This window comes from Chlamydomonas reinhardtii, chromosome 2 (assembly GCF_000002595.2).
Source record: "Chlamydomonas reinhardtii strain CC-503 cw92 mt+ chromosome 2, whole genome shotgun sequence".
NCBI lineage: Eukaryota > Viridiplantae > Chlorophyta > Chlorophyceae > Chlamydomonadales > Chlamydomonadaceae > Chlamydomonas > Chlamydomonas reinhardtii.
Genome location: NC_057005.1, coordinates 3,926,444 through 3,939,120, shown reverse-complemented (window position 1 = coordinate 3,939,120; position 12,677 = coordinate 3,926,444). Strand labels below are relative to the sequence as shown.

The following is a 12,677-nucleotide window of genomic DNA, read 5'->3' as shown; positions in this document are numbered from 1 at the left end:
GTCCTCCTGGCTGCCACACGCCGCACTGCCGCTGGTTGCCCAAACCCAATGCCCCCACCACCGTTCCCACCACAAATGCAGCTGCAGTTCTCCTTGCCGCGCGACTGTTTCCTTACGGAATTGGTTCAACGTTAATCCCCACTACCCATGCGCCATGCCCCTCTCCCCCGTTCCACGGCCCCTCCCCACTTCTGAAATAATCATGACTGTAATCCCCCGCCCCCCTTCCCCGTCCCCCGCCCCCGCCCGTCCCCCCGCACACACACACACACGCACACACACACACACACACACACACACACACACACACACACACACACACACACACACAGGTCCTGAATGTGGAGGCTGGCTTTAAGCCCGCCACGCCGCGTGTTGAGATCTACGACCACTCCAGGTGGGAGCAGGGGGGGATGGGGCATAGGAGGAGGCATCGTTTCGTTTTTTCTACCACACACAAGCTTTACTACCACACACACACGGACACACACACGGACACACACACGCAACCCCCCCCCCCCCACACACACACACGCAACCCCCCCCACACACACACACACACACACACACACACACACACACACACACACACACAACCCTCCCCCCCTCCCCCCACACACACACACGCCCACGCACAGGGGTGCCTCGCCGCCCGCCTTCGCCGTGAGCCCGCGTGTGCCTGGCCTGGGCTCGGAGTACCTGGTGGTGGGGCTGGGCTGCGGACTGCTGGGCTTCTACAGGTGAGACAGGGAGGGGGGGGTTGTAAATACCAGCCCAAACTAAACCAAAACCAACGAAAACGGGGGAGGGAAGGAGGGAGATGGGGGGGGAGGGGGTTGCAAGGTTTTAGGGGTTGCGGGTTTGGGATGTCTCTCCACCATCCCCAGTAAGAAACCGGAGACACGTAGGACGCACAGTGGAGGACGCAGTACAAGGCAAGCTGACAAGGGCGGGGGGGTAGCGCTGCATTTGGGGAACGCAGGGGGCGATGATGGGGAATGCATGTGTGTATGTGTGCTGGCAAGCGATTTCATGCGGAGAGATGCATGCGGCAGCCGTCACAAGGCATCCCTGTGGCAGCTGCGTGCCGCCGCTGGCGTGGCTCTAGTAGTCTAGTGTCCCCAACTCCTTTGAACGACGCCGCTGCTGTTGCCTTCCCTGCCCCTCACACTTCACACTGCCCTCCACACTTCACACTTCCCTCCACACTCACCACTGCCCTCCACACTTCACACTTCCCTCCACACTCCACACTGCCCTCCACACTCACCATTGCCCTCCACATTTCCCTCCACACTCACCACTGCCCTCCACACTCCCCCACTCAGCTTGGCCAGTGGCGCGCTGGTGCGGGCGGTGCAGCTGCCGGGAGTGCCGCCGCGTGAGTGTGCGTGCGTGTGTGTGTGCGTGTGTGTATGTGCGTGTGTGTGTGGGGGGGGGGGTTGCGGGAGGGTTGCTTCCACGATTCCCATAGAGAAACCCAACACATCAGGACCCCACAGAGGGGCTTTGGTGGTTCCATGGGGACCAGACAGGGGGGACGCAACTTCCGTTCCAGTCACCCAGCTGCACCCGCAGGCTGTCCCTCCGGCAGTACACACACACCTCGATTGAATCACTCCGTTTCCCCGTGAACGGCTACATCCCACACACACACGCACACGCACACACACGCACACGCACACGCACACACACGCACACGCATGCATACACACAGAAAACACACACACATACGCCCCACCCACCCCACACGCCCCACACGCCCCCACCCACCCCCCCGCCTCCTACACAGAGGTGCGGCACTTTGTGGCTCTGTCGCTGTACACGGTGTCGCCGCAGCTGGAATGCCCCGCCGCAGGCCGATCATTCGTGGCCGTCACGCCGGCCGGCTCGCTTGCCGTACACGTGTACGAGCTGGACGACGACGCCGGGGTCAAGCAGGTGGGGGGGGGGCGTGTGTGTGTGTGTGTGTGTGTGTATATATGGGGGGGTTGCAAAGATTGGTACAGAGATGTGTAGCAAAGTAGACAGTAGGCGTAGGGGTGCGCGTACTGATGACTGACAGCGCCCACTGGTCAAGCGCCAGGGCCGCGGCGTCCCGATTTAACTTGCTGCATCTGAACCTTTAAATAGGGGGGGGGCGAAGCAGGTCGTTGAAGGGCAGGGCAGGGCGGGCAGGGGTGTGTGTGTGGGGGGGGCGTGTTTCTGTGTCTGTGTGTTTTCGGGAGGGAGGGTGCAAGAATGGTATGGTGGAGGGGTTGTTTACATTCACCAACGGGGGGGGCGTGCACACACAACGGGGGCTGGGCATGCAGGCGCGCGTGCGGGTGTGTGGGAGGCAGCCGAGGTTGCAACCGGAGCCCTCCTCCACTCGGCTCACCTCGCCACCCCTGACATCTCTGCATCCTCCCCCTGACATTTCTTCATTCTCCCCCTGACAGCTCTGCATTCTCCGCCGCTCCCCCTCGCGCCCTCCCGCACCCCCGCACGCAGGCAGTGGCGGTGGTGTCTTCCCTGGGTCCGCCGCCAGGTGCCGCGCCGCCGCCGCCGCCTCGGCCCGTGGTTCCGCCCAGCCAGGAGCCCGACCCGCTGGGGGGCGCCAACAACCGCTGGGCTACGGCCGTGGACATTATGGGCGTGACGCGGGGAGGAGGAGGAGGAGGCGGCGGCGGCGGCGGGCAGGAGGGTGGGGGAGGAGGCGGGGGTGGAGGAGGAGGAGGTGGGGGCCCGCTGCCGGCGGGACAGGGCGCGGCGGCGTTTGCCCAGGCGGCGGAGGCGCTCATGGCGGCGCAACACCAGCAGCAGCACCAGCACCAGCAGGGGCAGGGGCAGCAGCAGCAGGGGCAACAGCAGCCGGCGGCGGCGGCGCCGGCGGCCGTGCATTCGCCTCGGCCGCCGGGGCTGCCCAAGCCCGCACTGGCGGCGGCGGCGGCGCGAGCGGCCGCCGCCGCTGGTGGCGGCGGCGATGGCTCGGCGGCGGCAGCATCACCGCCGGCGTCGAACCGCCAGGTCCAGTTCAGCGCAGCGCCGCCGGCGGCTGGTGTGCTGTCGCCGCCGATGCCGGGGGATGCGTGGGGGGCGCCGGGGGGGCAGGCGGTGGGGGGGCCAGGCCGCGTGCCACCGCTCGCTCGGAGCGGGACGGAGGCGAGCAGCTTTGGCGGCACTGCAGCGGAGGCGGCGCGGCATGCGGCGCTGGAGGCGGCGAGGCTGGCGCGCGGGGGGAGGGGGGACGGGTGACGCGGCGGGAGGAGGGAGGGGGGAGGCAGGGGCGTGTGTGTGTGGTCGTGGTCGCAAGAGGACGAGAGCAAGTGTGTGATGGGTGCTGGACGGTGGACCGTGTTTTTGACGGCGGGTTGGTGTGTGGGTAGGTGGGTGTGTGATGGGACAGGGTTCAGGCAGGTGGGTGGGTGAGTGGGTGGGTGGTGAATGGGTGAACTTTGCACTGTCACTTAGCTCGGAATGTGCCTAATTGCCAGCCTACCCCAATTTGGCCCACTTGCCCGTGCGGCTGGCCCGCACGGATTCAGAGCCTGCCTGATTTAATTTTGCTTATATTAGATTATGATTATCCAAGGACTGGGAGGCCAGTAAGAGGGCGATTCCCGACCAGTCCCCGAAAACGACCCTGCGCGCCCGCCCAATTATTTGGCCCACTCGCCAGAGCCCACGCCCTGGTTCTCGAAAGCGTGCCTGACAACCCGGTTCTCTGCATATAAATTATCCTTTACGTGTAAGTGATAGCTTTGCGAGCTTGAATGGGCAAACAAGGGCTGGCCCTGCTGGGCTCGGTGCGGCGGATGCCGCTCCGGCGAGTGCCTGGGGACTGCATGAGTAAAGGCCCCTATAGCATCGAAATGGCATCATGTGACATACATAAAGGTCTCTGAACAGTTTCTGGACATGAATGTTAGTGAGAACCGAAGTCAAAATGTCAAATGTCGCGCTTGCTCGGACCCCGCCAATTCGGCTCGAAGCTATCTAGCTTACATCTTAGTGTGCAGATAACTCGACGGCATGAAATCTAGGAACAAAACACCGCCTATGCGAGATATGGCGTGTGGAGCAGACGGACTGCAGGCTAACTGGTTTGCGCGTCTGTTGATGTTTATCCTTTGGTGATTAGTGCACGCCAGAATGCGCCTGCAGACGACAAACGAAACAACATGTTGAGCATTTAAGGAGCGATGTGCACCCAGAACACTCCCAATCCTGCCCGGACGGTTGCAACAATCCTCATATGACATCTATAGGGTATCGAAATCGACAAATCGCCGGCAGGGATGACCAAAACGTCTCGCGGCCCGGTGGGCCAAGTTGGGGTCGCCCCTCAGTTTTCCCCCCAAAACCCGGCCCCCAGAATCCACTCGCCCAGCGCGCCCTTTTGACCCCCAACCCGTGCAATAATCATATATAGTGTTTATATCAATGTTTTGTCAAGTGCGGGCGCCTAGGAAGCCCTGTAGCGGTCTGGGCCAAAAGTGGGCCAAATATGGCACATTCCGAGCTAGTTGCGGACCGTGAGAATTGCTCAGGGGGGGGGGGGTAGAATCTTCCGAAACAGACCCCATGCCTCAAATGGATAGAGCTTAACGAGAAAATCACGAATCCGCTTTCAAAATTGAAAATGGGTTTCTGGATGCAAAGTTATGGCCCCTCAAAGTTGTCGGTCGGTCGGTCGGTCTGGCCCCACGAAGTTTTGCACAGGTTCGTGCCAAGTTTTGTTCCTAGCGCTGCTGTCCTGCAACACGCGGCGCAATGGGTGCAGCTCCACGATGCGTGCGTAGGTATACCCCAGGCTCAGCACACGTGCATAGTTTGGGGCAGTTTGGGGAGCGGCATGTCGGCATCTCGGGAGATGCCTGGGGAACTGGTCAGGGACAAGCCGGTGCCGGCCGGGTTTTGCATGGTGAAAGTGTCAGCACATTTCGCACTATCAAGTAACATCGGAATAAGCCGTTGCATAGCAGGCCAGTCTATCAGGATACTTGTCGGCAGACGGTTGGACATGTCTACATGTCCACATGTCGGTCGGCCAAAGTGTGTTCCCAAGGCGGATCATTTTACATAGCGATAGAGCTCACCGAGAGCAGTCGATTGGCACCAACCTGACAAAAAACTAAGGGGTTCTGAGGGGGTTTTGGGGGGTCGTACGGCAGGGGGGGTCGGTCGGTCGGTCGGTCGGGGGGTCCGGGAGTCAATGGGGTCAAAAAAGTCCGTTCCTACCCCCCCCCCCTGAATTGCTGGTCAGATTCCGAGGGGGTGTGGAGTGTGTGTCAGGCAGTAACATTGAGCAAAGAGGCTGGGCGGGAGAGCAGCGCGTGTGGTTTCACACCGCCTCGGGGGGTGCGGAACAGCTCATGCCTCTGACCGAGGGAGCGGAGCGGCGTGCGCTACGGCTTGCAAGCACCCAACTCTGGCGTCGTTTCCTTGCAGCATCTTCCAGCGTCTGGTTCCGTCGTCTCATTGGCTGGGCCATACCCGCTACTTGCGCCGCTGCTGCTGTCAGACAGTGCAATCGGCAGCTGCACATTGTCCTGAACGTTGACAATCCTGGCATGGCCGGCACTTCCGCCGCTGCTGCTGTCAGACAGTCCGTGATCCGGCCCGCCCGCTAACCCCCCTCGCCCGCCCCGAGGCCTCTGCTCTTGCGCTGCAGCCAACCGCCGCACCGCCCCGTCCAGCACCCCACAGCCCCAAATCAAACAACACCATAACATCATCAATAGCACCGAATCTGCGGCTCTGCATCGCGAGTGTGGCGTTGCGGTGTGTTTGTGTGGTGCTATCGCCTGGCCGGGCGCCCGGAGCGTGAGGAATGCGCGGCAGCAAACTTTCTTCCTTGACCTTTCTCCACCGTGCCGGTTGCTTTATCCCATACACCGGCCCCATCCCTAGAAATACTTGTCGTCATTCACGCGTGAGAAATTCAGCTGAGAAGGCAGCCACCTCAGCACATCATTGCCTTACACGGAGTTTGTCGCATACAGGTAAACAATCACCTGGCACCCACCGGCCCATCCCGCGCCATGCAAGCCCGGCCTGTGCCGTCACACGACGCCTGCCCAGCCGCCACCGCTAGCGGCCGCTGGCGCGGGCCAGCCAGTGGTGCCTCAATGCCTGCGCAGCTGAAAACCTGTTGCCCAGCAGCCGCCGGCGCAGCTCCTGGCCCGAGTCCTCCAGCGGAAACGACAAGTGGCTCATCAGCTGCTCCGCCACCATCCGCATGTCCGACTGCGCCGTGTACTTGCCATCGTCCAGCGTGCGCTCACTCCAGAACGGCAGGGGAAACGGCTCCTTGCTGCGAGTAATAACAATTGAAATGCGCGGACGAGGCTTTGTTATGCGTCTGCATGCTGTTCTTATACGCAGCTTGGCAAAACGCGCCGCAAGCCACGACCAGCAAGTGGTGGGACTCAACAGGCACTATAACTCGTAAGCTGCCAACACATGTGCTCACCTGCAGTCACACCCCTCCTGGCCTGCGTGCTCCAGGTCAATCAGGAGCCAGCGCTTCTCAGCGGGCAGGAAAATGACGTTGGGCCAGCGCACATCGCGGTGCACATAGCCTGCACGCGCCGTGCAAGGGACCAGGGTGACAAGTAGGGACTGAAACCCGCTAAAGCCGGGCCGCCGCCCAGGCAGCCGTCGTTGCGAGTTGCACGTGATCAGGACAGCGGCACCAGCGCTTTTTGAAACCAAACCAAAGCTGCTGTTGACTCATCACGATCGCACCTTCGCTGTGCAGCGCCGCCAGGCCGCGCAGCACGCCCAGCACGGCGCACGCGAGGTCGGACTCTGTGGCTGGCGGGCCCATGCAGGGCTGACCCACCGGGGCCAGGTGCACGACGTAGGTGTCGTCATGCTGCTGCAGCCGCGGGCCGGCAACCCCGTTCACGTTGCACGCCTGGATGATGCTCAGCCTGTGCTTCCGCTCCGACATCTTGCCATAGAGCTCTTGCAACAGCTTAAAGCTTGTGTAGCGCGCGTGCAGCGAGAACTGCCGAATGGACTTGCGGAAGAAGCCTGGAGCGGCGGGGCAATGCGTGCGTGCAATTTATGTGGACGGTAAAGGGCGCAAGTCTCAAGCAGGGCGTCCGGCGGAATAGAAATCTTACCAGCAAGCACAGAAACCGAAAGCAATCAGGAGAGGCAACGAATGCAGGAATGCAACTGGCTGGGAGCAAAGTATGAGCCGATCTGTATGAACGCAGCGGCCTTCGCGCACTTACCCGGCAGCAGGCAGTAGGTGCGCAGGCCGTCCGGCGAAGACACGACTTGCCCCATGCCGATGGGAGCGGTCGGCCCCTGCGACGCGTACCCGGCCAGCAGCCGCCAGATGTTGAACGAGGCAGTCAACGCCTGCAGCCGGGCCGGCGCCGTGGCGAGGTCCATTATGCCGCTGATTGGCGTCGCCTGCACCCCACCAGACCTGTTAAAGAGAACAAGGCCAGTACGTGGCATCTGGGCGCATTGATTACTGGCCCGCAACACCAGGTTCGGCACGGCATACCGGTTGGTATGGTTACTCGCCATCGGCCCAGCAAAGACTTCAGGCGAACACGTACCCGACATGCTCGATGCAGAAAAACTACAACGGGAGAGGCACAGCACACAGGACGGGGCAGGTTAGCATCGGTTACACGGTTACACAACCAGTGCCTGACGGGTGTACAGATGGCGCCAGACATCAGGCTGCAAAATACAGATTGCAGGCGCACCTGGAGCACGGCGCCTGCGGCGGCGTAGGCCAGCATGCTGGGCAGCGGCGTGTGCGGCAGTAGGCCCGCTGCCCATGCATCCGAAACCTTGGTTGTGAGCTCCTGGACAGCGTGCTGCAGCTCGGACGCCGCCGCCTTTTCCTCTCCTTTCAGCAGCAGAACGCTGTTGACCCAGGCCAGGAAGTCGGGCCGCAGGTTCCCGGCTGTACGAAGCAGAGAAGGCCCGAGGCAGGCATCGAGGGCAACGTGGGTGTATGAGCGGTTGGCGCAGCAGGGGCGCGGGTGCAGGGGCGCGGGCGCGACAAGAGTGCGCAGGAATACATTTCGTGACCTACAAATAGTGCGCATACCCTGACAGGCACTCACTCGTCGCTCCGCTTGTGCCAACCCTGTTCCGGTCCATGAGGATGGGCGGCCCAGGCAGATACCTCATGACGAGCCGCAGCGTATCCTCCAGCACTGCACGGGTCGTGTGCCCCGTGTACATCTCCGACCCGACAAGGGGCTCGAAGTCCACCATCACATGCCGCACGTGCGCTGCAAGCGCGTCGGCAGACGCAGCCTGTGTGTGAACGGAAACACACATGCAGCTCACGGCCGTCCATCCGCGCTCGTGCGAGCAGACATGCGCAGCCAGCGTCAACCATTCCTCCTACCTCCTGTGAGTCGTCCGTTGATACCAACGGCCCCCGCAGCTCCGCATTCTGCTGGAACAGCCGCCGCGCAACCGAGGCCGGCAAGGGCAAGCCCGGGGTAATGCGCTCCGCCAAGCACTCCCTGAGCGCCTGAGCGCCCCTCCACAGAGTGCCCGCCGCGAACGGGGGGAGACACGCGCGAAGGCGTGTTGCCGTCGTGTCGTCCGCTGCTGCATGTGCAGCGCGGTAGCAGCAGGTGCCGCAGGATGCGCAAAGCCAAATAGTTGCACTCACCGCCACCTCCCACGCTCGCGCCCAGCGCCAGGCTTGGAGTCCGCCCTGCAGATTGACAGAAAGAGATGAGGCCCTTCAAACCTTTCAACCCAAGGACGCCATTAAGCGCACCTCCGATAGCAATCTTTAGCACCGTTTGTTGCCGAACGTTCAGGCTCGGCTCAGCAGGATCTAGCCCAAAGAAGGCATCGCCAGGCTCATCATCCACGTTAAAACCAAAGCGTTGAAGGGTATCAATAATTGGTTGAACGGAGGTAGCGTCCTCTCCCTTGACAAGAAGGCGCTGGCGAATGCTTGCCATATTTACTTGTTGACTATAATCGGCCTATGCGGCGCAGATAACAGAGTGTCCCGACTGTTCTATGGAGGAATGGGCTTAAGATTGCGGTCAGACTCCGCTACCCCGCACACACCTCCATCCGCGGCCAGCTCGCTCTGGCACCCTTACCCCGCAGACCTTGTGTATATGGATCCAGACTTCCTCGTCTGCGCCTGTCAGCTCATACTCAGTTCATAAATAGACACATTAACGCGCCCGAGCCAAAATCCCCCGCACTCATGTGAACTTGGCCTTCGCACAGCCAAGCTGGCATGGCGCAACCTGGTCAATGTGACCGGTCAGCCCATTCCGCGCCTCCGTCCACTTCGCACGAAACCATCCCTTTCCATGTGTCTCCCTTTCATAGACGGCGTGCTGACGGTCCATAACGGGCGGGCGTTTTTGAAAACGAGCTCAGTTTCAGGTCGTTCGAAAACGCGCTCAGCTTCAGGTCATTTGAGAAGGCGCTGAGCGCCGTGGGGCGCCCGCCAACCTGCCAACTGAAGGTTGCAGTAACCCACGGCCAGCGCTCGCGGGAAGGAGGCCAGGTCGTTCGAAAACGAGCTAAGCCTGGTTGGCCGCCCCACCAGGTCCGCATACGCCACATTAGCGTACCTGTCTGCATATACCGTGCCGCCCACGTCCAGCTCATACTGCGGGGCGGGCTGGTTGATACCCACACAATTGGTGTCCGCTACGGATGCGCTGCTGCAGGGGCTGCAGAGTGAGGTGCGCGCACTCAAGTCCGAGAACATGGGCCTGCATGACCACATCGACCAGGCGTGGGGCCAGGTGGCACTGCCGTGTTCAAGCCTCCCTCCTACCCAAGTGATAGCGACTTCACCAGCACTGCCTACGGCGCGGGCGGTGGCAGTAGCAGCAGCGGCGGCTCCTCTGGCGGCGGCCCGCCTGCCCCTCGCCGCGCGCCCAGCGTGCAGATGCAAGACGCGGCCAGCGCCAGCGCCGTGCCCATGCCCAAGATGCCACCCATGCTCTTGGCCCCACCGCCGCAGCAGCCCGTCATGACGCCACCAGCCACTATGCTCGCGCTGCCGCCGGCCCCCCCAGCAGTGGTGTTTATGCCACCTTCACTGGTTGTGCAGGGTCCGGAGGCCAGCATGGATGGCAGCAGCGGCTCTTCAAGCGGCGGACCCACCATCAAGCATGAGCCCAGCCGCCACCGCACATCCATCACGATCGATGACTCAACCTCGGCAATTAGCAGCCGCGGCAGCAACAACATGACCCAGGCTGTGCGCCGCCATGCCGCGGCTGCTACTGCCACTACTGCGGTCCAGCAGTCCACACAAGGCACTGTTGGGTCCACGATTGCCCCGCTGCCCACAATCAAGCCAGAGCCCACCGCGCGCGCGCAGCCGCGCGCCAAGACCCCCACCGCCTCATCCACCTCGACGGAAGACAGTGGTGGCAGTGACCCTTCGGTGAACAGCCCTGGAGTAAAGCAGGCCGTGGCGGTGCGCAGCAGCGGCACCGGCACCAGCCGCGCACTAGCCAAGTACAGCCGGCGGTTCTCAGAGTTGACCAAGGAGCTGGACCAGCCTGCGACCAGCGCAAGCGCAAAGGACACCCGCCGCCGCTTGCATGAGCTGGCCTTTGCCATGGGAAGTGAGGTGAACGACAAGGCTCTGATGGACCTGACCAAGTCAAAGGCACACCGCAGCTACTACAACAAGGTGAGTGAGGGTGTTTCCCGCGCGCTCGTCAGCAAGAAGGCAGATTGAGGAAAATTTTCTCACACTCCTCCAAAACACACACGCACACGCAAACAGGAGCCATGGCAGCCCCGATGGCAAGCAGTGGTTACCCTAGCAACCTGCTCGCGGCGCGGAGCCGGACGCGGAGACGCTGCAGAACTATAATGACATCGCCGTGCCTGGTCTGCAGAAGTCCCAAAAGGACTATTAACTCGAGCAGGCCTCCAAGAAGAAGCAGGAAATGGAGGCGCTCGTTGCGGATGTCATGCGCAAGAAGGCGACCGCGCTGGAGGAGGCGCGCACGAGTGAGGCGGCCAAGCGCGCGCGTGCGGACCTGGAGGAGAGCGCGGAGAAGCGGCGCCGTGTCACCGCCCAAATGCAGCTGCCGCCCGTGTACCTCTCCAGCCAGCCGCTGCTGTCGCTCAGCGACCCCCTGGGCGACCTGGGGCTGCTGCCGCCGCTGCCGTCGCCGGCGGACGGCGGTGATGAGGAGGGTCTGGGAGACGGCGATGAGCATGTGGAGCTGCCGCCGCCGCCCGCGCTGGCGCTGCCCGCCCCTCTAGTGCAGGCACTGCAGCAGCACCAACGCCCTCAGCAGCAGCAGCAGCAGCAGCAGCAGCAGCAGCAGCCCTCCATGCCGCCGCCGCGCGCGGCGGCGGCGGCTCCCACTCCACCGCAGGGCCTGGCGGCGGCGGCGGTCGCGACGGGCCTGGCGGCGGCGCAGGGGCGCGTGCGGCAGGTTGTGTCGCGCATCGACGCGGGGCTGGGGCTTGGTGCTAGCGGTTCGGGTGAGGGGGGCAAGCAGGGCGTTGAGCCGCGCGTGGGGTCTGAGCCGCCCGCTGGCGGCGCTGGCAGCAACGCTGAGCCCATGAGCATGTCGCAGTAGCACACTGCTTGCAATTGTAACGGAAATGCCGCCGCCGAGTTCCCCTGTGCCCCGCCCGCGCGTGCACACCAGCGACTGTCATGCACACCAGCGAGTCCCGCTCGCGCTGCAGCCCAACTGTCAACCGTGTGAAACCGTGTGCGCCCAGAGGCAACCATAATTATGTGCCTCTGGTGTGTGCGCTGTGGGTGTGGGGCGTCGACGTGGGCGTCGCCGGACTACGTGCCCGGTGTACCTGCGTTGACGCCTCGCCGGTTTGATTGCGCCTCGTGCGCTAGTGCGGTTTGCTGTACGTTGGTGGGGCTCTGGCGGGCTTTGGCTTAGCTTCGACTCGCTGTGCAGTTGCCGAGACACGCTTTACGCGGAGACCTGTTGCACGGTTGTGGAAGGTAGGTCGGTAGCCAACTGGGGGGAGGGTGGTTTCCTTTCGGGCCGGAGATGGTCCCTCTTGACCTGGGTGCTGGGCACCCTTGCTTGGTCGGATTGTCCCTTCTTTGTAATATCGCAACCTTATGGAAACCGGGTGAGCCCCATGCGTCTCTCTGAGTTTACACGCAGCTCTCACACGCAGCTTCCCAGACGGCGCGCGCACGACTATGCACTCCCACTCGCGTGCCGCGCCAACCACCAGCCTCCGCCGTGCTCCACCGTGCTCAGACGCAGCTTCCCACACGTGTGCGTGCTCAACTGTCAGCTCCCACTCGTGCGCCTGCCGACTAGCACCAACTGCCTGTGTGCGTCACTACAGTCAGGTAGCTTCCGAGCCGGGCCGCCGTACAACTACCTGCTCACACTCGCGCAGCTGCCGACTACCACGCTACCTCCTGTACGGCTGAGGGGGGTTGGGGTGCCGTACATGAGTTAGTTGGGGGTTAGTCGGAGCTGTCCTAGAACCCCCATTATACTATTTTTTCAGCACCTGCAAGCGTCACAACGCGTCAGCAGTCAGCAGCAGCCAGCCCATGCTCCCACTCCACCCGCCCTTGCACTCCTGCCTCATTCCGCTGCTCTTGCTGCGCCCACCACGGCGCCACCGCCCCTGCACCTGCACCTGCATCTGACGCGGCGGCGGCGGCGAGCACCCACAGCACAAAGCACCACCACCAGTAC

General features: G+C 62.7%; 5 protein-coding genes across 6 annotated transcripts in view; 3 read left to right on the top strand and 2 right to left on the bottom strand.

The window, feature by feature from the left end:
- The window catches only part of CHLRE_02g096551v5 (uncharacterized protein), an 18,296-nt gene extending 14,685 nt beyond the window's left edge, over positions 1-3,611 (top strand). The window contains exons 17-21 of the mRNA XM_043059642.1: positions 333-397; positions 639-740; positions 1,329-1,381; positions 1,793-1,941; positions 2,494-3,611. Of these exons, the coding sequence (XP_042927276.1) occupies positions 333-397; positions 639-740; positions 1,329-1,381; positions 1,793-1,941; positions 2,494-3,237 (1,113 nt within the window). The 3' untranslated portion in view covers positions 3,238-3,611. The remainder of the gene's footprint in view (positions 1-332; positions 398-638; positions 741-1,328; positions 1,382-1,792; positions 1,942-2,493) is intronic.
- A 1,664-nt stretch (positions 3,612-5,275) lies between these two features.
- CHLRE_02g096500v5 (uncharacterized protein) lies at positions 5,276-8,997 on the bottom strand. Of its 2 annotated transcripts, XM_043059641.1 has the most exons (9): positions 8,759-8,997; positions 8,375-8,692; positions 8,085-8,280; positions 7,719-7,921; positions 7,566-7,588; positions 7,230-7,429; positions 6,733-7,023; positions 6,458-6,566; positions 5,276-6,298 (listed from the first exon to the last, which is right to left on the bottom strand). In XM_043059641.1, exons 3-9 carry the CDS (start codon positions 8,236-8,238, stop codon positions 6,076-6,078), a joined length of 1,203 nt encoding a protein of 400 aa, XP_042927274.1. In that variant the 5' UTR covers positions 8,239-8,280; positions 8,375-8,692; positions 8,759-8,997; the 3' UTR covers positions 5,276-6,075. The 2 variants fall into 2 exon arrangements, with proteins under 2 accessions (XP_042927274.1, XP_042927275.1); XM_043059640.1 differs by lacking the exon at positions 7,566-7,588 and having other exon boundaries at positions 7,682-7,921.
- A 120-nt stretch (positions 8,998-9,117) lies between these two features.
- Positions 9,118-10,863, top strand: CHLRE_02g096455v5 (uncharacterized protein). The gene is made up of 4 exons (XM_043059639.1): positions 9,118-9,556; positions 9,681-9,746; positions 9,905-10,660; positions 10,757-10,863. The coding sequence occupies exons 2-4, from the start codon at positions 9,720-9,722 to the stop codon at positions 10,844-10,846; spliced, it is 873 nt and encodes a 290-aa protein (XP_042927273.1). The 5' UTR covers positions 9,118-9,556; positions 9,681-9,719; the 3' UTR covers positions 10,847-10,863.
- Positions 10,864-10,917: 54 nt separating this feature from the next.
- On the top strand, positions 10,918-12,079 carry CHLRE_02g096450v5 (uncharacterized protein). Its single transcript, XM_043059638.1, has one exon. It carries the CDS (start codon positions 10,947-10,949, stop codon positions 11,565-11,567), a length of 621 nt encoding a protein of 206 aa, XP_042927272.1. The 5' UTR covers positions 10,918-10,946; the 3' UTR covers positions 11,568-12,079.
- A 24-nt stretch (positions 12,080-12,103) lies between these two features.
- The window catches only part of CHLRE_02g096400v5 (uncharacterized protein), a 6,664-nt gene continuing 6,090 nt past the window's right edge, over positions 12,104-12,677 (bottom strand). Inside the window, exon 11 of the mRNA XM_043059637.1 lies at positions 12,104-12,677. This exon is cut by the window's right edge and continues 331 nt beyond it. The gene's annotated coding sequence lies outside the window, so the exon portion shown is untranslated.